This window comes from Erythrolamprus reginae, chromosome 1 (assembly GCF_031021105.1).
Source record: "Erythrolamprus reginae isolate rEryReg1 chromosome 1, rEryReg1.hap1, whole genome shotgun sequence".
Lineage (NCBI taxonomy): Eukaryota > Metazoa > Chordata > Lepidosauria > Squamata > Dipsadidae > Erythrolamprus > Erythrolamprus reginae.
In genome coordinates this window covers 9,380,850-9,407,534 of record NC_091950.1, presented here as the reverse complement: position 1 = coordinate 9,407,534, position 26,685 = coordinate 9,380,850, and the positions used below count along the sequence as shown (strand labels likewise).

The 26,685-nt window shown below is 43.8% G+C and overlaps 1 protein-coding gene across 1 annotated transcript in view; it reads right to left on the bottom strand.

The window, feature by feature from the left end:
- The window catches only part of ANKRD24 (ankyrin repeat domain 24), a 63,004-nt gene extending 36,544 nt beyond the window's left edge, over positions 1-26,460 (bottom strand). The window contains 10 exon segments of the mRNA XM_070744085.1: positions 133-225; positions 1,164-1,192; positions 2,285-2,472; positions 6,383-6,489; positions 8,146-8,216; positions 11,728-11,785; positions 13,004-13,068; positions 15,955-16,043; positions 17,165-17,295; positions 26,392-26,460. Of these exon segments, the coding sequence (XP_070600186.1) occupies positions 133-225; positions 1,164-1,192; positions 2,285-2,472; positions 6,383-6,489; positions 8,146-8,216; positions 11,728-11,785; positions 13,004-13,068; positions 15,955-16,043; positions 17,165-17,295; positions 26,392-26,460 (900 nt within the window).
- Positions 26,461-26,685: the final 225 nt, after the last annotated feature.

Here is a 26,685-nt window from a genome sequence, read left to right as displayed (position 1 = left end):
CCAAGAGCCCCAGATATCCCAGGCAGCTCCTTCCGCGCAAGAAGGCTGCGTTTTCAGACCAACGGATGTGGGGGCTCCCCCATCTCTGCCTTTAGTGGCCCATATGGGCACACGAGCCCATCGGCCGCTTACCTGGTTGGGGTTACTGGTGGGCGGCTGGGGTGCCTTCCGCTTCCTTGGACTGTTGCTCTTCTCCTTGCAGAGAGACTGTCGAGAGGAGGAAGCCTGAGGGATGGAAAGAAGCAGGAAGAGGGAGGGAGGGGAGCAAGGGAGAGGGAGAGGAGAGAAAGAAGAGGGAGGGAAGGGAGGAAGAAAATGGAGGGAGTGGGAGAGAAAGAGAAGGGAGGGGCAGAAAGAGGAGGTGAGAGGGAGAAAGAAGGGAAAGAGGGCGGAGAGAAAGAAGAAAGGGAGAAGGGGAGGAAGGAAGAAAGAGAGGGGAGAAAGAGGGAGAGGGACGAAAGGAGGGAGTGAGGAAAAATGGAGGGGGAGAAAAAGAAGGGAGACAAAGAAGGTGAGAGGGGGAGAAAGAGAAGACAAAGTGAGGGAGAAGGGGAGGGAAGGAGAAAGAGAGGAGAGAGGGAAGGATGGGAGAAGGATTAAGGAAGGGGAGGGGAGAAGAGAGGGGGAGGGAGGGGAGAAAGAGAAGGTGAAATGGAGAAAGATTGGAAAGAGGGAGGGAGGGAGAAAGAAGAAAGGGAGAAGAGGAGGAAGCGGGGGAGAGGGACAAAAGGAAGAAGGTTGAAAGAAGGGAGGGGGAGGAAAAGAAGGGAGGAAAGGAGTGAGAGAAAGAAGGTGAGAGGGAGAGAAAGGAAGAGAAAGTGTGGGAGAAGTGGACAGAGAGAGGGAGGGGAGAGGATAAAGGGAGGGGAGGGAGACAGAAGAGAGGTAGGGAGAAAGGTGGGAGGGGAGAGGGATGAAGGGAAGAGAGTGAGAGAGAAGAGAGGGAGGAAGAAAGAAGGGAAGGAGGGTGTGGGAGAAAGAAAGAAGAGGGGGGAAAGAGATGAGAGGGAGAGGAGAGGGGAAAAGAGAAGGGAGGAGCAGGCAGGGGAGGAGAGAAAGGGGACAGTGAAAAGGGGAGAGAGGGAGGGAAGGAGGAGGGTTAAGAGTTGATCTCCCAGCTGCCTCTCCTGCCAGTGAGCCCTCCTTGGAATGGCAAAGATTACCTGGGAGGACAGATCCAGGGATACTTCCTCTGCAAAAAAAGACAAAAAAGATCACAGGGATGTTGCAAGGGAGCACAAAACAGCTGGAGGGCTAAGTGAGGGGAGGGGTCTTTAGAGACCCAGAGCTCCTTTGGGGAGTGTCTTAGGGGGTCTTCCGACATGAAGGGCTTATTTACAGCTGCCAGGTGGGGGAGAGGCTGGAAATCAGCGTAGGGGGTCTGTTTGAAGAAGGCAGCAGACCTGGGGCGAAGCTACCCTACGGGTAGTCCTCAAATTACGACCCCGACGGAGCCCCAAATTTCAGTTGCTTAAGTGAGAGAGTTGTTAAGTGAGTCATGCCCCCATTTATTTATTATTATTATTATTATTATTTATTAGATTTGTATGCCGCCCCTCTCCCAAAACTTACTTTATTTATTTATTTATTTAATTTATTTGTTTGTTTGTTTGTTTGTTTGTTTGTTCATTCCTTTGTTTGTTTGTTTGTTTGTTTGTTTAGTCAAACAATTATAGGGTGGTAATTTGTACAAATAAAACATTAGATAAGTAATGATAAAAAAGTAACAAAAGAAGACAATAGGACAGGGACGGTGGGCACAGTGGTGTGCTTATGCACGCCCCTTACAGACCTCTTAGAAAGGGGGAGAGGTCGATTGTAGACAGTCTAAGGTTAAAGGTTTTGGGGTTAGGAGTAGAAACCACAGAGTCAGGTAGTGCATTCCAGGCATTGATCACCCTGTTGCTGAAGTCGTATTTTTTGCAGTCAAGTTTGGAGCGGTTGACATTTAGTTTAAATCGATTTCGTGCTCGTGTGTTGTTGCGGTTGAAGGTGAAGTAGTCGTTAACAGGTAGGACATTTTGGTATATGATTTTATGAACCATAATTAAGTCGGAACGGAGATGATGTTACGACCTTTCTTGTCCTGGTTGTTAAGTCAGTAACATAGAAACATAGAAGATTGACGGCAGAAAAAGACCTCATGGTCCATCTAGTCTGTCTTCATACTGTTTCCTGTATTTTATCTTAGGATGGATATACGTTTATTTACCCAATAAAACTAAACCCTCTTCCTTCAACAGGACTAGCATTCAGGAAGGAGGATATAGGGAGGCTGTCTTACCACTGGCCCAGGAGTGGCGTTGGGCAGCTTCTTGGAGATAATGTTGAATGAGGGCATTGCCCGTGGCGGCTCCATAGTGTGCAGCATCACGGCCTGTGGCGTCGATCAGGCCGACCCGCGCCCCACCGTGGATAAGCGCTTCGACCGTCTCCACGCTGCCATTCTCGCAAGCGACCATCAGGGCTGTTCTGAAGCAAAGAGGGGCACCGTCAATCCGAGGAAACAGCCTCAAGGTTAGCATTAGAGAAAGAGGAAATTGAATTTAGCCCTGAAGCAGTGAAGGGCTGTAAGGTTTTTTACCACCACACGGTGGGATTGGCTTATTTTGTGGGTGTGTCTTACTGGTCATATGACCAGGTGGGAGTGGCTTAATGATCATGTGACTGGGGTGGCTTAAAGGTCATGTGACTGGCTTAAAGGTGGCCAAAATGATGGTCACTCAGGTCAAGGATTTGGGTTAGGCCTCTCTTCGCTTCTAAGACATATAATTTCCCTCTCTGTTTACTATTTATTTATTTATTTATTTATTTATTCATTCATTCATTCATTCATTCATTCATTCATTCAATCAATTTTTATGCCGCCCTTCTCCTTAGACTCAGGGCGGCTTACAACATGTTAGCAATAGCACTTTTTTAACAGAGCCAGCCTGTTGCCCCCACAATCCGGGTCCTCATTTTACCCACCTCGGAAGACTGGGAGGCTGAGTCAACCTTGAGCCGGTAATAAGATTTGAACCACTGACCTTCAGATCTACAGTCAGCTTCAGTGGCCTGCAGTACAGCACTCTACCTGCTGCGCCACCCCGGCTCTTGTTCTATTACTGAACATCCAAAAGTTACTATTTAATTCTATGTATATATGCCATATGGGTACATACATATTACACACAGGCACACAAAAATATACATTATCTACTATATAAAGTGTATGTACATACACGCACGCACAGCTCTTCTAAAATTATACATTCAACCTCATTTACTATGATAGGAAAAACATATCCGGAGCCCAGAAGGGAAAAAAATGAAAAACATTGAACATTTTTCTACTGGTTTTGCGTATGTGACCAAAATTTTTCTACCAGTTCTGCGTAACTGATCGTACCCGTAGGAGCCCATCACTGCCCTGGAGGATGTGACTAGGAATTTGGATGAAAAAATACCCTAAGCCAGTGTTTCTCAATTATTTTCTGTTGCACACACACACACACCAGGAAGAAGTAAACATCCCCCCCCCCCAACCCTCTGCCAGGACAATTGTTTGCAATACTCAGCACATTTTCGTATTAGAACACTATCGCTTTAAGAGCTAGTGCTACGGATTGCCACAAGAGGGAGCCAGAAATGTAGTTCTCTCTTTCTGCTATTTCTATTATGTTCTGTGTGACTGATGTAGTAAGAACTGTGTAGAGATTATGGTATAGAAACATAGAAACATAGAAGACTGACGGCAGAAAAAGACCTCATGGTCCATCTAGTCTGCCCTTATACTATTTCCTGTATTTTATCTTACAATGGATATATGTTTATCCCAGGCATGTTTAAATTCAGTTACTGTGGATTTACCAACCACGTCTGCTGGAAGTTTGTTCAAAGGATCTACTACTCTTTCAGTAAAATAATATTTTCTCACGTTGCCTTTGATCTTTCCCCCAACTAACTTCAGATTGTGTCCCCTTGTTCTTGTGTTCACTTTCCTATTAAAAACACTTCCCTCCTGAACCTTATTTAACCCTTTAACATCTTTAAATGTTTCGATCATGTCCCCCCTTTCCCTTCTGTCCTCCAGACTATACAGATGGAGTTCATTAAGTCTTTCCTGATATGTTTTATACTTAAGACCTTCCACCATTCTTGTAGCCCATCTTTAGACCCGTTCAATTTTGTCAATATCTTTTTGTAGGTGAAGTCTCCAGAACTGAACACAGTATTCCAAATGTGGTCTCACCAGCGCTCTATATAAGGGGATCACAATCTCCCTCTTCCTGCTTGTTATACCTCTAGCTATGCAGCCAAGCATCCTAGTTGCTTTTCCTACCGCCCGACCACACTGCTCACCCATTTTGAGACTGTCAGAAATCACTACCCCTAAATCCTTCTCTTCTGAAGTTTTTGCTAACACAGAACTGCCAATGCAATACTCAGATTGAGGATTCCTTTTCCCCAAGTGCATTATTTTACATTTGGAAACATTAAACTGCAGTTTCCATTGCTTTGACCATTTATCTAGTAAAGCTAAATCATTTACCATATTACAGACCCCTCCAGGAATATCAACCCTATTGCACACTTTAGAGTCATCGGCAAATAGGCAAACCTTCCCTACCAGACCTTCCCCTATGTGTATTGTATATATGTTGAGAATTATGGACTGATTTAGCTGCGTATGACTAGGATTGTTTTTGACTAAGATATTTGCCAAAGTAAATAATATTTTATACACTTAATGTATCTGAATTGCATTACTGAGCCATTACTCGTATCTCTGGGCTATCAGCTGGATATCTGCTACACCTCCACGTTTCCTCTGTGTACATGTATCTTTGACCACTCAGAGATCACTCTACACACTCCTTATCATGATTGAAATTGAAATGTCTGAGTGAACTCATTTTCTCCTCCTTATCTTCATTTCATTAACTGACACCTGTTATCACTGTAACCCAGTGGTCCCCAAACTGCGGCCCGTGAGCCACATGCAGCCCGCTAAGGCCATTTATCTGGCCCGCGGGTCTTTTCCAAGGCCGCACTGGAAAACAGTGAGAACGTCTCCCTCAATCTCATCTCACCCGAGGTAAAGTAAGGCTTGCCAAAAGCCGAGCTGGGCACAACACACACATACACGCACACGCCCGCCTCCTCCTCCTCTTTGAGTTGCTAGCTCCTGTTTTCTGAATGGGGATTGAATGGGAGTCCGGAGTCGGAGGGTGGAGGCTTGTCGGGTGAGTCCTCCACGGGGAGAGAAGAGGGAGGGTGAAAGAGGGAAAAGAGAGAGAGAGAAGTGGAGAGAAAGAAAGAAAAGGGAAAGAGAAGGGGAAAAGAGAGAGGGAAAGAAGTGGAGAGGAAGGAAGGAGGGAGGGAAGGAAGGAAGGGGGAGAAAGAGAGGGATAGAGAAAGGGAGGGAGGGAGGAAGAGAGATAGCAAGAGAGAGAGTGAGAAAGACAGAGCAAGAGACAGAAAGAAAGCAAAAGAGAGAGAGAGAGAAAGAAAGAAAGAGAGGGAGAGAGAGAGAAAGAAAGCAAGAGAGAGGTGGGTGAAGAAATAAGGTATGTGCAGTGTGTATAGGAATCTGTTCACAGGTTTTTTATAGTCCGGCCCTCCAACAGTCCAAGGGACAGTGAACTGGCCCCCTGTGTAAAAAGTTTGGGGACCCCTGCTGTAACCTATCCCAAATCTATATATATCAAAGCCAAATATCACTCACTCATCATGAAATCTCCAGAACCGTAAAACACACAAACTTGAAACTTGGCACATATGTTCCTCTTGGCTTCTAGGTGCTCGCTGGATAAGTGCATTTTTCAAAATGACCATCAGATTGTTAGTATTTCTTATATTATTACTAACACGCTCTGATGCTACACCTTCACTAAACCAAGTGTGGGAGTGACCAGCACGTGACTCCTCCGACCTGAAGGCTGGGAGTTTAGACATTCTACTCCCCCTCCCCACCTGAAAAGAACTCTGTTCCAACTGCCAGTTGCCTTATACAGTATTAAAATGCTCTGATGCTAAGGTGTTAGACGTTCTGCTCCCCCTCCTCACCTGAAAAGAACTCTGTTCCACCTGCCAGTTGTCTTATACAGTAGTAACATGCTCTGATGTTAAGGTGTTAGACGTTCTACTCCCCCTCCTCACCTGCGAAGAACTCTGTTCCAAATGCCAGTTGCCTTATATGAACACGCTCTGATGCTAAGGAGTTGCACATTCTACAAAAATTTTCAAGCTTTAAATGTCAATTTATCAAGCCCGATTACATAGTGTCGTAGCGCAACATGGGTGTCCAGCTACTAGTAAACTTAATATAATGAGGTTGGAGCACCATGTCACTTGGAACAAGAGAGGGAAACTCCTGGCTTCGTGCCAGTTTTCTCACCGGCCTTTTTGGTCTCTGGCATTAACAGCAGCTCCTCGGTGTAGCAAGTAGCGGCAGAGCTCCGAATGGTTCATCTTGGATGACAGCATCAGAGGGGTTGCCCCATCCTGCAGGGACGAAAGTGGGGAAAACATTGTGTGGCCTGTTAAATAACATCTGCGTCTTCATTATAGCAATTTCCTCACTGTTCTGTGGAACACATCAATATGTTCAGGAATGTTCTCCTTCCTTTCCTTGAAGGAGCTGGTTATGGGGAGAGCAGGAGGAGGAAGAAAGAGAAGAGAGGGAGATTATGATCCCGCTATATAGAGCGCTGGTGAGACCACATTTGGAATACTGTGTTCAGTTCTGGAGACCTCACCTACAAAAATATATTGACAAAATTGAACGGGTCCAAAGACGGGCTACAAGAATGGTGGAAGGTCTTAAGCATAAAACGTATCAGGAAAGACTTCATGAACTCAATCTGTATAGTCTGGAGGACAGAAGGAAAAGGGGGGACATGATCGAAACATTTAAATATGTCAAAGGGTTAAATAAGGTCCAGGAGGGAAGTGTTTTTAATAGGAAAGTGAACACAAGAACAAGGGGACACAATCTGAAGTTAGTTAGATCAGAAGCAACATGAGACAATATTATTTCACTGAAAGAGTAGTAGATCCTTGGAATAAACTTCCAGCAGACGTGGTAGATAAATCCACCGTAACTGAATTTAAAAATGCCTGGGATAAACATATATCCATCCTAAGATAAAATACAGGAAATAGTATAAGGGCAGACTAGATGGACCATGAGGTCTTTTTCTGCCGTCAGTCTTCTATGTTTCTATGTTTCTAAGAAGAGGAAGAGGAAACAGGAGGAGGAAGAAGACAAAAAGAAGAAAAAGAAGGGGAAGGAAAAAAGGAAATAGGAAGAGGAGATGGAGGACAAGGAGAAAAGGGAGAGAACGGAGGGTGGGAGGAAAGAAATAAAAGGGTAGGGAGGAGGAGGAGAGAAAGGAGCAGAGGAAACAGGAAGAGGAGGAAGGCAAAAAGGAGAAGAGGAAAGAGAAAGAAAACAAGGAAGAGAAGGGGAGAGGGAGGAGGAGAAGGAAAGAAAAGAAAAGAGGAGGAAGAGGAAAGGAGAAGAAACAGGAGGAGGAAGATGGCAAAAGGGAGAAGGGGAAAGAGAAGGAGAAAAGGAAACGAAAAGAAGGACGAGAGGAGAGAAAAGAGGAGGAGGAGGAAGAAGAAGAAGAAGAAGGCAAAAAGGAGGAGAAAAAGAAACAAGGAAGAGGAGGAGGGGAGGAGAAGGAAAAGAAGAGAAAAGAGGAGGAAGAAGACGAAGAAACAGGAGGAGGGAGACAGCAAAAGGGAGAAGAGGAAAGAGAAGGAGAACAGGAAACAAAAAGAAGTATGAGAAGGAGAGAAAAGAGGAGGAGGAGGAAGAAGAAGGCAAAAAGAAGAAGGAGAAAAGGGGAAACAAGGAAGAGGAGGAGGGGAGGAGGAGAAAAAGGAGAGAAAAGAGAAAGAAGAGAAAAAGAAAAGAATAGAAAACAGGAGGGAGGAGGAGGAGGAAATCAAAATCTCTCCCTTTTTCACAAATTATACACCCTTTTCATAGCCTTTCAGAGGTCATTCAGAATCGCAGCTTGGTTGTAACCCTAGTGCGTTCGTCAGGGATTTTGCCTGGTTCTGAGAACAACAGAAGCAAAAATGAAAGGAACGCCAGAAACCTGTCAAATTCACCTGGACGGGCAGGGGGGAGACAGAGGAGACTCTCACCTGGTCCTTCGTATTCAAGGAAGCCTTGAAGTCACAGAGAATTTCCAAACAAGAGATAGACCCATGGATGGCTGGAGGGGGCGAAAAAAAAGAGAATACACTTTCTTAACTGTTGTGGTTGGCTCTGGCCCAGCTCCTGCCCCAAGGAATGTGGAGGTGGATGCAGGGGAAATATCAACATGTCATAGGCCTGTTTTATTGCCGACAGAGTCAGGTAGTGAGGTTTCCTCAGAAGAAGAAGAAGGTGGGGGTGACTTGGAAGAGGGGAGTTTGGCAGACAGCCCAGGAGGAGATCAATCATCCTTATCATCCCTGGATTCTGAACAAGTATGTATGACACATCCACGCATGCGTAGAGTGATGCATAGGAGAGAACAACTGAAGGATTATTACAGGAGATAAGTGAGGCCACCTGTGGTTGGGTGGGGCTGCTGTAATTAGTGCTACAGATAAAAAAGCAGCCTGCTGGTTTAGTCTCATGGCAGTTATATCTGATTCATAGTTTCGTCAAGATCGTGGTTTTTGCTGTTCAAGATTGTGTGTGGACTTTCTGGACTTTAGAATTGGACTCAATTTCCCAGTTATTGGGTGAGCAATTGGACTGCATTTAACCTGTGCCTTGTGTGTACCAGAAAATCCCTTTGACATTTAAAAAGGGAGCTGTTTCAGTTTTTCTGTTTATAAAAACTTTTGGGTTTTCCTTTTATTGTGTGGTGTGTGTCTTCCTGGACTAATTACCCTGTAATTACAGGTGGTTGAGACACACCGGCAGAACATTAACCAGTATGTTTTCACTGAAAGATAAACCAGAATGGGAGTACTACTTAGTATTAGCACTTACTAAGCACTTACTTACTTAGAAGTAATAGGAGTATTACTTCTCCTTCAACCGCAGCAATACACAAGCATGTAATAGATTCAAAACTAAATGTAAACCGCTCAAAATTCGACTGCAGAAAATACGACTTCAGCAATAGAGGGATCAATGCCTGGAATGCAATACTTGACTCTGTGGTTTCTTCCTCAAACCCCCAAAAATTTGAATCTTAGATTGTCTACAGTCGACCTCTCCCTGTTTCTAAGAGGTCTGTAAGGGGTGTGCATAAGTGCACCACTATGCCTACCATCCCTGTTCTATTGTCCTCTTTTACTACTATCCTACACATGTTTGACAAAGGAAGGAAGGGAGGAAGGAAGGAAGGGAGGGAGGAAGGAAGGGAGGAAGGAAGGAAAGAAGGAAGGAAGGAAGGAAGGAAGGAAGGAAGGAAGGAAGGAAGGAAGGAAGAATCCATCCATCCATCCATCCATCCATCCATGTTCATTAATAGTAGCAATAGCAGACTTTATACTGCTTTATGGCCCTCTCTAAGTGGTTTACAGAATTAGTCTCTTGTCCCTAACAGTCTGGGTTCTCGTTTTACCGACCCCGGAAGGACAGAAGGCTGAATCAACCTTGAGCCAGTCAGGATCGAACTCCTGAAAGTGAGCAAAATCAACCTGCAATACTGCGTTCCAACCACCGCACCACCACCATGCCTAATTGTTGGGATTCTTTTGCAAGTTTCTCCCGCAATTTCCCAACTTCAGAAATTATTTTGTGTTGTCAACCGAGAGTATTATAACTTTTAAACGTCTTGGGGAAGGTTGCAATTTCCAGGATTAAGCAATTCCAGGGGCAACTGTTTATTTTTTTTCCAATCTTTATGTACACTTCCATACTTAATAATAATAATAATTTATTAGATTTGTCTGCCGCCCCTCTCCGAGGACTCAGAGCGGCTAATACATATACCCTAAGTCATATCAAAACATATATAATTATACATTTCTGGGTTTTTTTTATTTGCTTTGTCAAGTGCATATTGGTGGTATACAAAGATATAACAATGGCTATATACAAGATACTAGTATATCCGCCCCGAGTCTTCGGAGAGGGGCGGCATACAAATCTAAGTAATAAATAAATAAATAAATAGTAAGAGAGAAACATTAGGACAAGGGACAGAAGGCACACTGGTGCACTTATGTACGCCCCTTACTGACCTCTTAGGAATCGGGAGAGGTCAACAGTGGAGAGTCTAAGGGTAAAGTTTTGGGGGTTAGGTGATGATACTACAGAGTCAGGTAGTGAGTTCCATGCATCAACTAGTTTGGAGCAGTTTACTTTAAGTTTGTATCTGTTGTGTGCTTGTGTGTTGTTGTGGTTGAAGTTGAAGTAGTCGTTGACGGGAAGGACATAGCATATGATTTTATGGGCTATGCTTAGGACATGTTTAAGGCGGACGTAGTTCCAAGCGTTCTTAACCTAGGGTTGTAAGTTTCTTTGTGTAGGCTATTCCATTGTGAGTGGAGTGGAGGGCACTGTTTATTGTTTGTTTGTTTGTTTGTTTGTTTGTTTGTTTGTTTAGTCCAATACACAATACATATAGAAGAGAATAGACATGAGGTAATATATATAAAGAAAAATATAAAATTAGAGGAGAAGATATATGAAAGAAAGAGAATATATATGATAAGTGAGAGAAAGGAAAGACAATTGGACAGGGGACGAAAGGCACACCAGTGCACTTATGTACGCCCCTTACTGGCCTCTTAGGAACCTGGAGAGGTCAATCGTGGAGAGTCTAAGGGAGAAATGTTGGGGGTTAGGGGTTGACACAATTGAGTCCGGTAATGAGTTCCACGCTTCGATAACTCGATTGTTGAAATCATATTTTTTACAGTCAAGTTTGGAGCGGTTCATATTAAGTTTGAATCTGTTGCGTGCTCTTGTGTTGTTGCGGTTGAAGCTGAAGTAGTCATTGACCGGAAGGACGTTGCAGCATATGATCTTGTGGGCAATACTTAAATCGTGTTTTAGGCGCCATAGTTCTAAGCTTTCTTGGCCCAGGATTGTTAGTCTATTTTCGTAGGATATTCTGTTTCGAGTGGAGGAGTGAAGGGCTCTTCTGGTGAAGTATCTTTGGACATTTTCAAAGGTGTTGATGTCTGAAATGTGGTATGGGTTCCAGACAGATGAGCAGTAGTCTAAGATGGGTCTGGCAAAAGTTTTGTAGGCTCTTGTGAGTAGTGTGATAGTAGTGTGATAGCAGTAGCAATAGCAATAGCATTTAAACTTATATACCTCTTCCTAGTGCTTTTGCAGCCCTCTCTAACCGGTTTTACAGAGTCAGCCACTTGCCCTCGACAATCTGGGTCCTCGTTTTACCAACCTTGGAAGGACAGAAGGCTGAGTCAACCTTGTGCCGGTGGTGAGATTTGAACTGCTGAACTACAGCCAGCAGTCAGCAGCTTGCAGTACTGCAATCTAACCACTGGGACACCAGGAAATGACCTGGAGCACGGTTACTTACTCTATCTCAGGGTGGGGGGGGTCCTCCAACTTTGGCAACTTTTAAGACTTGCGGTCTTCAAGGTCCAGAATTCTGGCAGTCAAAGTCCACAAGTTTTAAAAGTGGCCAGGGTTGGAGAGGCCAGCTTTATCCAGTTGGGTGGGATGGGCCTCCAGGGAGAGAGAGAAGGTCTTGCAAATAACCTGGCCTCGTGTCTAGAACACAAACCTAGCTTGGTCTAGGACTTTACCTGCGTGATGGAGTGCGGTCCTCCCGTGGCTATCGGCTACATCAACAGGGCAGGAAGACTTAAGGGGTGAGAGAGAGAAAGTTAGGGTCAAAAATTCAATGAAAGGGGAGTCTGATGCTTATATATCATCCATCTATCTATCTATCTATCTATTTTATCTATTGTATCATCTATACCTATATTTATCTCTATCACCTTTATCTATATCATAGATAGATGATCTAGCTACCTACCTACCTACTTAACTATCTACCTATCTCTGTAATCTATCTCTATTGCTATCGTCCATCCATCCATCCATCCATCCATCCATCCATCCATCCATCCATCTATCTATCTATCTATCTATCTATCTATCTATCTATCTATCTATTTTATCTATATATTCTATCATCTATATATCTATATTTATCTCTATCACCTTTATCTATATTATAGATAGATGATCTACCTGTCTGTCTGTCTGTCTGTCTGTCTGTCTGTCTGTCTGTCTGTCTGTCTATCTATCTATCTCTATCATCTATCTATCTATCTATTGATCATCTAGCCCAGTGGTTCTCAACCTGGGGGTCAGGACCCCTTTCGGGGTCGAATGACCATTTCACTGGGGTCACCTGAGACCCTGGGAAAAGACAAATTTCTCTTGGTATTAGGAACTAAAGCCTCTATTCTGGCACCTTGGAACATATTTTTACAATCCAACCAATCAGGTGCTTACAGTGGGGGCGTCTCTCTGACCTTCCTGCCAATCAGCTCAATGCTCTGTTGGGAGAATTGGCGCTAGACTTATGGTTGGGGGCCACCACAACACGAGGAACTGTATTAAGGGGTCGCGGCCTTAGAAAGGTTGAGAACCACTGATCTAGCCCTATCATGTATTACTATCATATCTCTCTCTCTCTCTAATAATTCTCTATCGATTATCTATCTATCCATCCATCCATTTATTATATAACCCTAATTATTTATTCTACCCTAGTCAAACACCGTTTATTTGAAAAGAAAGAGAAGCATAAAATAAAACAAAGTTAAAAACAAACAAATAAAAGACATTTATCCGCTGTGGCCTAGAGGTGGAGCTATTGCCTCATAATTTTCGAGGTTATGAGTTCAAACCTAGGTAGAGGCAGATGTTAAGACTCTCCTGCTTGGGCAGAGGGTTGGACTAGATGACCTGCAAGGTCCCTTCCAACTCTGTTAATCTGTTATGATCCTGGAAGAAAGCAACACACAAACCAGCTTGTAAAGTTTGCAAAATGGAGTAGCCGTCTCTTACCTGCAGCAGCTTGCTGATACACTGGGGGTGGCCATGTTTTGCAGAGAGGTGCAGTGCCGTGTGACCTAGGTTGGAGAACAATAGGGGTGAAATCCAGCAGGTTCTGACCGGTTCTGGAGAACAGGGAGTGGAAATTTTGAGTAGTTCGGTGAACCGGCAAATATCACCACTGGCTGGCCCCAGGAATGGGGAGCGAATGGGGATTTTGCAGTATCCTTCCCCTGCCACGCCCAGCAAGCCTGCCATGTCACGCCCACGGAACCCGTAGGGAGACATTTTGAATTTTTAAATTTAATTAAAAATTTTGAAAAATTGAATTGAATTGAATTAAATTTCACCCCTGGTGGAGAAGATCAGAAGACAACAAATCCAGAGTTAGCGTATTTTTCGGAGTATAAGATGCACCTTAGTTGTTTTGAAGGAAAATAGGGAAAAGAATCTGTTTACCAGGTATTCATCTGGCTAGCATCCTTAGTCCGACTCTGGTCACCTTCAGCACATTATTTTATCCCCTGGTTAATGTTGTGGTTGGCTCTGGCCCAGCTCCTGCCCCAGGGAATTGGGAGGTGGATGCAGGGGAAACTTCAACATGTCACAGGCCTGTGTTATTGCCGACAGAATCAGTTCAGAGTTTAGTTTCCTCGGACGAAGAAGAAGGTGGGAGTGACCTGGCAGAGGAGGGCTTGCCACACAGCCCAGGCAGTCAATCTGCCTTATCTTCCTTTGATTCGGATGAAGACGTCTTGGACCCACGCAAGCGCAGAATTATGCGTAGAAGAGACCAAGTAAGAACATATTACAGGAAATAAGGGAGGCCACCTGTGGTTTGGGTGGGGCCCCAGTAATTAGGGCTGCTGCTATAAATAGCAGCATGTGGGTTTGGCCGTTGTGGAAGAATATCTGGTCGCAGTTTGTCAGGAATCTTGCGTTGCTGCACTTTGTTGCTTTTTCACACCTTGGAAAACAAAGCAGAGCAACGTGTGTGTGTGTCTCACTTCGTTGGAAGAAGAAGGTGTGTGAAGTTTCTTCACAGCTGCTAGCTAAGTTCTTAATGACTGCTTAAGGGAAATTGTACAGACTACCTGGTTGTTTTGGGAAAAGTGCTCTTTGAAATACAAAAAGAGTGCTTTGTTTATTTTGAATTTTGTGATAAAGAACATTGTTTTGAATTTTCAAACATGTGTTTGTCTGAAATTTGTACCCTTGAATTTTCATGAGGCTCCTGTCAGAGAGCCCGGCAGAACAGTTAAGGGCTTAAAAAAACCTTTATTCCGAAAGAGTAACAATGAAAGAGCTTGCAAGCCAATAAGAGCTGGGAACATCATTAGCACCTGGGAAGAAACATTTAGAGCAAGTAGAGCAATGGGAAAAATCCTGCAAAGACTTAGGGCTTGGAAAACATTCTACTTTGCAGAGACAATGAAAAAGTCTGCAAGCCGGTAAGAGCTGGGAATATTGTTGGCACATGGTTAGGGCTGGCAAGAAACATTCGGAGCAAGTAAAGCAATGAAAAAAAACCCTACAAAGACAGGGTTTGAAGAACATTTTGGCAGAGAGTAACAATGAAAGAGCTTGCAAGCCGGTAAGAGCTGGAGCCATTGTTAGCGCCTCGTTAGGACTGGAAAGAAATATTTGGAGCAAGGTATTGTCAGGCCCAAGGTTAATATGTAAATTCAAAGGCTGGCCTGACACAGTATGAGAAAAAATAAATAGAAACATAGAAACATAGAAACATAGAAGACTGACTGCAGAAAAAGACCTCCTGGTCCATCTAGTCTGCCCTTATACTATTTTCTGTATTTTATCTTAGGATGGATATATGTTTATCCCAGGGATGTTTAAATTCAGTTACTGTGGATTTATCTACCACGTCTGCTGGAAGTTTGTTCCAAGCATCTACTACTCTTTCAGTAAAATAATATTTTCTCATGTTGCTTTTGATCTTTCCCCCAACTAACCTCAGATTGTTCTTGTGTTCACTTTCCTATTAAAAACCTCCTGGACCTTATTTAACCCTTTAACATATTTAAATGTTTCGATCATGTCCCCCCTTTTCCTTCTGTCCTCCAGACTATACAGATTGAGTTCATTAAGTCTTTCCTGATACGTTTTATGCTTAAGACCTTCCACCATTCTTGTAGCCCGTCTTTGGACCCGTTCAATTTTGTCAATATCTTTTTGTAGGTGAGGTCTCCAGAACTGAACACAGTATTCCAAATGTGGTCTCACCAGTGCTCTATATAGCGGGATCATAATCTCCCTCTTCCTGCTTGTTATACCTCTAGCTATGCAGCCAAGCATCCTACTTGCTTTCCCTAAAGAGAGAGAGTGAGAGAATATGCCACGTAGCACACATTCCTTCACGCAGAATCCAAAGTAACTGAACACAGGAAGGAATTAGAAATCCCTGCATTGGATTTGTCCACATGGATTGCCCTTGTGGGTGTGGGGATGGGAGATGAGCTTTTGACCTGGCTGTAATCTTAAGGGACCTTAAGTTGGAATGAAGCATGCTGAATCCAGATTAGCTTTGTTAATAAATATGACTCTACGCTAGAGAAATAAGATGCGGAAGTTCATTATTTTTCTCGGATGCTTTTTTTGTTCACTTCGACAGTTATTTCAATGAAAAAAATCCTGCAAAGACTTCGGACTTGGAAAATATTCTTCACAAAGAGTAACAACGAAAGAGCTTGCAAGGTAAGAGATGGGAAGGTCGTTAGCAGCTAGTTAGGGCTGAAAAATAAAAGCTACATTCAAATTATCAGCCTCTTTTAGGGAGGAAAAAGTGTCTTATACACCAAAAAATATGGTACTTGTCTTCCAAGGATGTCGTAAATCAAGGACTACCTGTCCCTACTACCTGTCTATCTGGGCCAGCCAGGCAGGTCCAAGCTTTCCACTCAACTCAGGCAGCCTGCTTCCTTGGCTGTTCATAACAATATTCTCACCTGAACCGTCGGTGGTCAGAGCATCTGCCCCATGGGCGAGCATCACCTCCATGCAGTCCACGTTCCCCTTCATGGCACACAGGTGGAACCTGCAAGAGGACAACAAGCTTCTGGGGGGCGTCAAATAGCCAGGGGAAACCCACACACATAGTCCTCGACTTATGACCACAATTGATCCCTACATTTCCGTTGCTCAGCAAGACAGTTTGCCAAGCGAATTTCGTCCCGTTGTCATGACCTTTCTTGCCCCCGTGGTTTAAGTGAATCGCTGAGGTTGTTAAGTGAGTCACGTGGTCGTTAAGTGAATCTGGCTTCCCCTTTGACTTCCACTCATTGGAAAAGGTCGCAAAAGAGCATCTCGTGACACTGCAATTGTCATAAGGGTGAGTCAGTTGCCAAATGCCTGGATTTTGGTCATGTGACCCTAGTGATGCTGCAACGGTGTGACAAATTTTATGATTTGGATGGGAGACCACCAGGAGGCTGGAGTGGGAAGTAAGAAAGGGGCTGGGGGATGAGGGAGTAGAGGGAGAGGGTTAAGGAATGGAATTGAATTGAAAGGGAAGGGAAAGGGAAGGAAGAGAAGGGAAGGGGGAAGGGAAGGGAAAGAGGAAAGAAAGGGGAAAGGATAGGAAGGGAAGGAAAAGGGAAAGGAATTGAAAGGAAAGGAGGGAGGGAGGTGGAAAGGAGGAATAGAAGGGAGGAAATTATAAAATGGAAAGGAAAGGATATAAAAGGAGGAAGAGAAGGAGGGACAAGAAAAAGGAAGGAAGGTGTGAAGGGGGGAAGGGAGGAAAAATAGATGAGAAGGGGAAGGAAGAGAGTGAGAGATGGACAGATGGAAGAAGGAAGAAACTGGGGAATGAAAAATGGGGGAGAAAGGGAAGGGGAGGAAAGGAGAAATGAAAGGAACTAGATAGATGAGAAAAGGACGGGAGGAAGAGAGGGAGGGACAAGAAAAAGGAAAGAAGGAAAAATAGATGAGAAAGGGAAGGGGAAAGAGGAAGTTGAGAGATGGACAGATGGAAGAAAAGAAAGGGGGAATGAAAAATAGAAGGAAGGGGGGAGGAAAGGACTGGAAAGGGACTAAATAGATGAGAAAGGAAGGGAAGGGAAGATTTGGAAAAAGGGGAAGGGAAACCAGAAAGTTAACAATTGGGGGTGGGAGGGAAAGAAAGGGAAGGGGAAAGGAGAGGGGGGAAAGGCTTACGCTGATTTTCCATCCATGTCCAGCTTGGTGGGGACCAAACTCTTCCGGAGCAAGAGAGAAGAGACTCGGTCTGCATCGTTGAATTCCACCGCCTGCAGGAGCTTCTCGTCATTCTTGTTCCAGTCTTGGCTCTGAAAAGTAACAGCATCATTTGGGGGGAGGGGGGGAGATAGGCAAGAGATGAATTCTCCCTCTCCTTTCCAGACCACCCAATTTGGAAAAACCAACAAAGCTTCGCCCTCTGACCCAACAATTCATAAAACAGCCTTCTATACCAAGAAGCTCGTGCAAAGGAGATATAGTTGACATATATGTTCATGGAACAACACAGAAATCCTCCGTCTTCAACCCTATAGAACACGGTTACCAATCTGGGTCTCAACCAATTAGTAACAAACAATACAGTAATACCTCGTCTTACGAACCTAATTGGTTCCTGGGTTTGGCGTTCGGGTTCAGGAGGACGCTGAGAAGCCCCGCCGTCCGGCTGTTAGCTTTTCAAAAGAGCCGCGGAGCTGTTGGGCCGGTCAGGAGGCTGGAAAGGAGGTGGGGAATCCCAATAAGGAATTCCATGGGCGGAGCTTTGACGTCACAAAGACGTCCTTCCTGGAGTCCATGTTTCGGCTGGCCAGGAAGGACGTCTTTGTGATGTCAAAGCTCCGCCCATGGAATTCCCTATTGGGATTCCCCACCTCCTTTCCAGCCTCCTGACTGGCCTGACAGCTCCGCGGCTCTTTTGAAAAGCTAACAGCTGGGTGGCGTGGCTTTTCAGCGTTCTCCTGAACCCGAACACTGACACCAAACTTTTGCCGAACTTCCGGCTTCGGCATTCGGGAGAATGCCAAGAAGCCCCCCGGCTGTTCCAAAAGGCGACAGCCGGGTGGCGGGGCTTCTCGGCGGCCTCCCAAATGCCGAACCCGGAAGTTCTGCAAAAGTTCGGGTTTGGCATTCAGGTTCAGGAGGATGCCGAGAAGCCCCCCGGCTGTTTCAAAAAGCGACAGCCGGGCGGCGGGGCTTCTTGGCAGTGGCAGCGGGTTTGTAAGACGGAAAAAGTTCGGAAGAAGAGGCAAAAAATTTCCGAACCTCAGGTTCGTATCTCGGATTGTTCATATGGTGAGGGGTTCGTATCACAAGGTACCACTGTACTAGATTCAACAACTGCCTCGACCTCATATTCTGCAATAGCAAAAGTGCAATTTATGGACTACAAATAAAAGAATCCTTTTCCAACAGCGACCACAGCATGATTAACTTCAGCCTCAATCTACGCCATTGCAAGAAACACCTTAATAATGTGACACCCAAGTACAACTTTTAAAAAGCCAACAATGAACTCATAGACGCCGACCTCTCAGCTCTTGACTGGCAAACTCTACTCTCTGGCTGTAACACTGCTGATGACCTCAATAACATCTTCTTGCTCAAAGTCAAAAGAACTATCAGAACTATCATACCACTGATAACCACCATAAACAAGAAAAATAAACTACCCATGTCAATAAAGAAAATTCCCTCTGGCAAAAAAAACAAAGCAAGCTATGTAGCCAAGTTCAAAAACCACTGCAAAAATATATGCCACCAAATAAAGACGGAATGCTCCAACTATCACAGCAAAGAGAAAAACCTTCTTTGCACAAAATCCAACTGCGCCTTCTACAACTTCGTAAATAACAAATGCAAGGACTCTAGACTCCTCCCACCACTAAAAGGACCCAACAAGAAAGAAAGATATGATGAAACAATCAGAGATAACCTCTTCAACATATTCTTTGGCTCAGTCTTTGTAAACCGCAACAGCTCATGCCCCAAATTCCCTAGACGTACCACAAATACTCATAACGATTTAACACAAATAGACTTCACTAAAGACAATGTTGAAAAAGCATTATGTGGTCTAATACCTTCTCTGTCAATCGGACCTGATGGACTATGAGCATACTTCCTAAAAAAGCTCTCTACAGCCATAGCTGAACCACTAAGCATAATCTTTGAAATATCCTACAGGACCATTTCCCTACCAAACCTATTGTCACTAGCCATGGTCATCCTCATCTTCAAAAAATTAGATCCCAATCTAGTAGAAAACTACAGACCAATCTCTATGTGTTGTGTCACATGCAAAGTCATCGAATCAATCATAAACCAATCCATTAGCCTCCACTTAGAAACTAACACCCTACTTTAAAACAAGAAATTCAGTTTCAGGGAAAAATTATCCTGCAATCTATAACTACTACACTGCAAAAACATATGGACTTTGAAACTTGACCCGGGCAAAGTAATAGATGCAATTTATATAGACTTCTGTAAAGCCTTCGACTCAGTGGTTCATGATAAACTACTGAAACTTTGGGACTAGATAACTGCATTCCTATCAGACAACAAGTGGTCAAAATAGGGAGCACTCTATCTAATTCTGTTCCTTGGGTTCCTTCCTATGCTGACTCGGAGCATTCTGGGAGATGAAGTCCACATCTCTTTAAGTCGGCAAAGTTGAAGAACGCTGCACCAGATCCTGAAGAAAGAACCCTTGGTCTACTCCATGCTACATGGAGGATTAGAATTTGTCCAAACACAAACTCGGTGTCTTCATTCCTCCTTTTGAATGACAAATCCTTTCTAAAAAAAAAAGAAAATTTGGGGACGCGAGAGCCTCCTTCGTGACAAGTTGAGAAAGTCCAGAAATACTTGAAGTGTCCTTCACTCCTCCTCTCGAAACAAACTACCTTACTCCTCCAGACTTCAAATACTGTGGCTAGACAGTTTACTACCACGTTGCCTCCCAACTGTTTTAACTGTTGTTCATAAGATCATACACCATAATGTCCTTCCTGTTAGTGACTACTTCACCTTCAACAACAACAACGCAAGAGCACGTAATAGATACAAATTAAATGTAAATCACTCCAAACTTGACTGCAGAAAATACGACTTCAGCAACAGAGTGATCAATGCCTGGAACTCGCTACCTGACTCTGTTGTTTTTTCCCTAACCCCAAGATCTTCAACCTTAAAGTATCTACGGTTGACATCTCCTCTTTTCTAAGAGGTCTGTAAGGGGCGTGCATAAGCGCACCATTGTGCCTACCATACCTGTCCTTCTGCCCTATTATCTTTCTTATCACTGCTTTATATTTTGTTATATTAATACAAACTATAACTCTATAATTGTTTGACAAATACATCAAATAAATAAATACGTTTATTTCAGCTCATTGCAGCAAACCCATGACCCCTAGAGATACCTCACATCTTACATCCAGATTTAAAAACTGTATTGCAGTTTGACATGATAGTTGACACTACCTGGTAAGAATACAGAAAGCTAAAAGATTTTTTTTTTAAATGCACAAAGCTAAACAGGATACATGATGAGATTTATTTATATTATTTGGAAGGGAAGGGGAAATATTTAGAAGCATCTGCTATACTATTATGTGGAATGATCTGGAGCCTAGGGGTTGGACTCGAAGACCTCCTAAGTCCCTCTTAACTCTTTTATTCGATGTTCTGCTCTCTAAAGCACCTGAGGGCAGAACAAGAAGCAATGGGTGGAAACTAATCAAGGAGAGAAGCAACCTACAACTAAAGAGAAACTTCCTGACAGTTAGTACGATTCATCAGTGGAACAGCTTGCCTCCAGAAGTTGTGAATTCTCCAACACTGGAAGTTGTTAAGAAGATGTTGCATAGCCATTTGTCTGAAGTAGTATAGAGCAGTGTTTCCCAACCTTAGCAACCTGAAGATATGTGGACTTCAACTCCCAGAATTCCCCAGCCAGCATTCGCTGGCTGGGGAATTCTGGGAGTTGAAGTTCAAATATCTTCAAGTTGCCAATGTTGGGAAACACTGGTGTAAAGTCTCCTGCCCATTCATTTATTTTTTAAAATTTTTTATTTTATTAGATTTGTATGCCGCCCCTCTTCGTAGACTCGGGGAGGCTCACAGCATACATCCTTTTATCCATTTATTATTTATTTTATTTATTTATTAGATTTGTATGCTGCCCCTCTCCGAAGACTCGGGGTGACTCACAACAATAATAAAAACAATGTATCACAAATCTAATATTAAAAAGTCTCTAAAAACCCCTTATTTAAAAAGACAGACACACACACAAACATACCACGCATCAATTATATAGGCCAGGGGGAGATGTCTCAATTCCCCCATGCCTGACGGCAGAGATGGGTCTTCAGAAGCTTTCAAAAGGCAAGGAGGGTGGGGGCAATCCTAATCTCCGGGGGGAGCAGGTTCCAGAGGGTTGGGGCCCCCACAGAGAAGGCTCTTCCCCTGGGTCCCGCCAGACGACATTGTTTAGTCGACGGGACCCGGAGAAGGCCTAAGTGCCAAAGCCCACTGCAACAATATCACCAAAAAGGCTTCTAGAGTTGTTAACCTGATCCTACGCAGCTTCTGCTCTGGCAATCTCACACTACTCACCAGAGCCTACAAAACTTTTGCCAGACCCATCCTTGAATACAGTTCATCTGTCTGGATCCCATACCACATCACGGACATCAACACCCTTGAAAATGTCCAAAGATACTTCACCAGAAGAGCCCTTCACTCCTCCACTCGAAACAGAATACCCTACGAAAGTAGACTATCAATCCTAGGTCTAGAAAGCTTAGAACTACGTCGCCTAAAACATGATCTAAGTATTGCCCACAAGATCATATGCTGCAACGTTCTACCTGTCAATGACTACTTCAGCTTCAACCACAACAACAGAAGAGCACGCAACAGATTCAAACTTAATATTAACCGCTCCAAACTTGACTGTAAAAAATATGACTTCAGAAACCGAGTTGTCGAAGCGTGGAACTCATTACCTGACTCGGTAGTGTCAACCCCTAACCCCCAACATTTCTCCCTTAGACTATCCACGATTGACCTCTCCAGGTTCCTTAGAGGTCAGTAAGGGGCGTGCATAAGTGCACCAGTGTGCCTTCCGTCCCCTGTCCAATTGTCTCTCCTTATCCCATTTATCTTTTCTTCCTTTCTAATATGTTCACCTATACTTTTATATCTTTTCTTCTATTCTTTTCTTTACTTATATTATTACATATCTTTCTCTTCAATGTGTATTATGTATTGGACAAAAGAGAGAGAGAGAGAGAGAGAGAGAGAGAGAGAGAGAGATTTGAAGTACTGTGTTCAGTTCTGGAGACCTCACCTACAAAAAGATATTGACAAAATTGAACGGGTCCAAAGACGGGCTACAAGAATGGTGGAAGGTCTTAAGCATAAAACGTTATCAGGAAAGACTTAATGAACTCAATCTGTATAGTCTGGAGGACAGAAGGAAAAGGGGGGACATGATCGAAACATTTAAATATGTTAAAGGGTTAAATAGGGTTCAGGAGGGAAGTGTTTTTAATAGGAAAGTGAAAACAAGAACAAGGGGACACAATCTGAAGTTAGTTGGGGGAAAGATCAAAAGCAACATGAGAAAATATTATTTTACTGAAAGAGTAGTAGATCCTTGGAACAAACTTCCAGCAGACGTGGTTGGTAAATCCACAGTAACTGAATTTAAACATGCCTGGGATAAACATATATCCATTGTAAGATAAAATACAGGAAATAGTATAAGGGTAGACTAGATGGACCATGAGGTCTTTTTCTATGTTTCTATATTTCTATGATAGATAGATAGATAGATAGATAGATAGATAGATAGATAGATAGATAGATAGATAGATAGATAGATATGATAGATAGAGATAGATAGATAGATAGATAGATAGATAGATATGATAGATAGAGATAGATAGATAGATAGATAGATAGATAGATAGATAGATAGATAGATAGATAGATAGATAGATAGATAAAGCCAACTCTGTGGGACCTAATCGGTCGCTGGGATTTGTGCGGCAGAAGGCGGTCCCGGAGATATTCTGGTCCGATAATCTCAAACTTCCAGAAGTTGTGGATGCTCCAACACTGGAAGTTTTTTAAGATGTTGGATAACCATGTGCCTGAAATGAGATGGGGTTTCCTGCCTGAGGAGGGGGTTGGTCAGCTGAAGGCAAGGTTTGGCCACATCTGCAGAACGGCCACAAATGCTGCATTGGTGTTTTCGAGAATCAAGATCACTCCGAAGGAGAGAATTTCTTTCACTTCAGCAGGTTTTACAAATGCAGGCACCCACCTGGGCTTTCACCGATGGAAAATTCCAACCTTCCTGCCTCTAACCTTGCAAAGGGCCGGCTGTTTTGGAATAATCTTCTGGAATAACCCAATTCTGATGCAAATGTCTCTTTCCTTTGCCCCTGACCTACCTTGCAAGGTCAAGGCATTGCCAAGGTGGAAACGCATGCAGAAAGTCCATAGTATCCACAGGAACTGAATTTAAACATGCCTGGGATAAACCTATATCCATCCTAAGATAAAATACAGGAAATAGTATAAGGGCAGAGTAGATGGACCATGAGGTCTTTTTCTGCCGTCAGTCTTCTGTGTTTCTATGAAAGTCTGGCCGACATTTTAAAAAAAAAAACATTAAAAGAGATTTTTGGAGCTGCATTGAAGAGATGGTGGACCTTATTCTCCAAAAAAGGCAGAAAGTCAACATTCTTAGAAAGAGAATATTGGGGTGGGGAAACAGACTGGAGAGGTTGAAGGACACACCGACAAGAGCTGAAATAAAATTGGCCCAAAGGTGCTTTTTTCTTTTAGAAATATAGAAACATAGAAGATTGACGGCAGAAAAAGACCTCATGGTCCGTCTACTATTTCAAATAACAGAATTGCTAAAAATCATTTAAATATGTCAAGTTTTGATTGATTTGAACATGTTAAAACCTTATGATGCCAAAAAGTCAAGTGTTTCCATTTTTTTGGTCCACCCCTTGTATTTCCTGTATTCTGTCTTAGGATGGATTTATGTTTATCCCAGGCATGTTTAAATTCAGTTACTGTGGGTTTACCAACCACAGAGGTTTGTTCCAACCATCTACTACTCTTTCAGTCAAATAATATTTTCTCACGTTGCTTTTGATCTTTCCCCCAACTAACTTCAGATTGTGCCCCCTTGTTCTTGTGTTCACTTTCCTATTAAAAACACTTCCCTCCTGAACCTTATTTCACCCTTGAACCTATTTAAATGTTTCGATCATGTCCCCCCTTTCCCTTCTGTCCTCCAGACTATACAGATGGAGTTCATGAAGTCTTTCCTGCTTAAGACCTTCCACCATTTTTGTAGCCCATCTTTGGACCCGTTCAATTTTGTCAATATCTTTTTGTAGGTGAGGTCTCCAGAACTGGACACAGTATTCCAAATGTGGTCTCCCCAGCGCTCTATACAGCGGGATCACAATCTCCCTCTTCCTGCTTGTTATACCTCTACCTATGCAGCCAAGCATCCTACTCACTTTCTCTACCACCTGACTGCACTGTTCACCCATTTCGAGACTGTCTGAAATCACGACCCCTAAATCCTCTTTTTTTCAAATGGCAACTGGACTTTCTTTTTCCTTGAAGATTTTTTGCTCCTCATCCAAGAAGCTTCCTCAGTTCTAATGGAATGGCAGGGAACGGAAAGATTTGTATTTCTTGCAGACCTTCTGTCCCTCCACCATTCAGTCAGAACTGAAGAAGCTTCTGGGTTGAGAAGCGAAACCTCTTCAAGGAAAAACAAAGGAAGGGTCCTGTAGCCTTTTGGAGAAAAAGTACCTTTGGGACAAATGTGACATAGATGATTGGGACATAGATAGATAAAAGTACTGAAAGGGGTTCAAACAGGGGTGAAATTTAATGTCAGCTGTTATGCTGATGAAGTGACCTTGACTAACCCTCTCCTAACAGTAAGGACAATGAACCAGTGGGACTACCTGCCTCTAGAAGTTGTAGGTGGAGGCTTTTAAGAAGAGATCGGTCAGTCAATTGTCTGAAATGCTATATGATCTGCTGCCTGAGCTGGGGCTGGACTAGAAGACCTCCAAGACCCCTTCCAACTCTCTTGTTCTGCTATACGGCGTCTCTAAGCCAGGCCTGCCTCTCAGGGTTGTTGTAATAATAATGGAGGGTTGGAGAAGGAAGAGAACCAGGCAAAAATCCTAAACAGCACAAAGGAACCAAGAAAACATCCGTAAACAGGGATAGAAAATAGAAGAGTTCTCTTGAATTGAAATCTCTGAACGAAGGTGAAAGGACATTCCTCCTCCTCCTCCTCCTCTTCTTCCTTTTCTTCTTCTTGTCTTCTTGTCTTTTCCTTCTTTTTCTTTTCTTCATCTCCTCCTCCTTTTCTTCTTTTCTTCTTTTCCTTCTTCTTTTCTTTTACTCCTCCTTTTCTTCCTCCTCCTCCTCTTCTTCTTTCTTCTCTCCTCTTCCTCCTCTTCTTCTTCTTCTCATCACCTTATCGTCTTCTTCTTGTCTTTTCCTTCTTTTTCTTTTCTTCATCTCCTCCTTTTCTTCTTTTCTTTTACTCCTCTTCTTCTTCCCCCTCCTCTTCTTCTTTCTTCTCTCCTCTTCCTCCTCCTCTTCTTCTTCTCATCTCCTTCTCATCTTCTTCTTTTCTTTTCCTCTTTTTTCTTTTCTTCATCTCCTCCTTTTCTTCTTTTCTTTTACTCCTCCTTTTCTTCCTCCTCTTCTTTCTTCTTCTTCTTCCTCCTCCTCTTCCTCCTCTTCTTCTTCCTCCTCCTCTTCCTCCTCTTCTTCTTCCTCCTCTTCTCCTCCTCCCCCTCCTCTCTCCTCCTCCTCCTCCTCCCCTTCATCCTTCTTCTTCTCCTCTTCCTTCTCTTCCTCCTCCTCCATCCCCATCCCCATCCTCGTGTGATGATGGAATGCAACACACACAAGCACAGCCTTAACATCATTGCTAAAACACAACCAGTAGCTTTCTTTACAGCACAGCCGCCTGGAACCCTCCTTGAGGGCAAAAAAGAGGCAAGCGGATGATGGGTCTGGGCTCGCCGCCCTCTGTGCATGCACAGAGTGCAAACTGACCTCCTTTCCCTCCTGTGCAGCCTCCCCTTTCCCAACCTCGGTTGTGGTGCATTTTTCACAAAAAGTCTCTTTTTCAGCCCCTTGGAAACCCAGAGCACGTACGTACACGCAGGAGGGGTCTGGAGAAATGGGGGAGGGGGGCTTTGGTGCAATGCTCCCCCCCCCCGAGGGGCTAGGGGAGGGGGGAATGAGGAGGGGGAGACTACCGAAAGGCAAAGGAGCCCCCGCAGGGAAAGAGGGAAGGAAGGTAGATGCAGAAGCGCAGAACCTACCACGAAAGGGGAGGCGGCGCAGAAGCAGATTTGCTTCATGGTTCCCCCGAGGAAGTAACGGGTCGCCATCCATCCAACCTGCCGGGGGGCCCCCAAGACCTGGTGCAGAAAGAAAGGGGAGATGGTGCTGGTGCAGCTGTAGCCGGATGCAAAAATGGTCCAGGTAGCTCAGCTGCAGCACACAAAGGCCCTGGGCGCAGCCGTGCAGGACTGGCTCCCTCTAATGGCTGAAAGCAAACAAGACATACACACCACACACAAAACTTATTTTATTTATTTATTTATTTTGTCCAA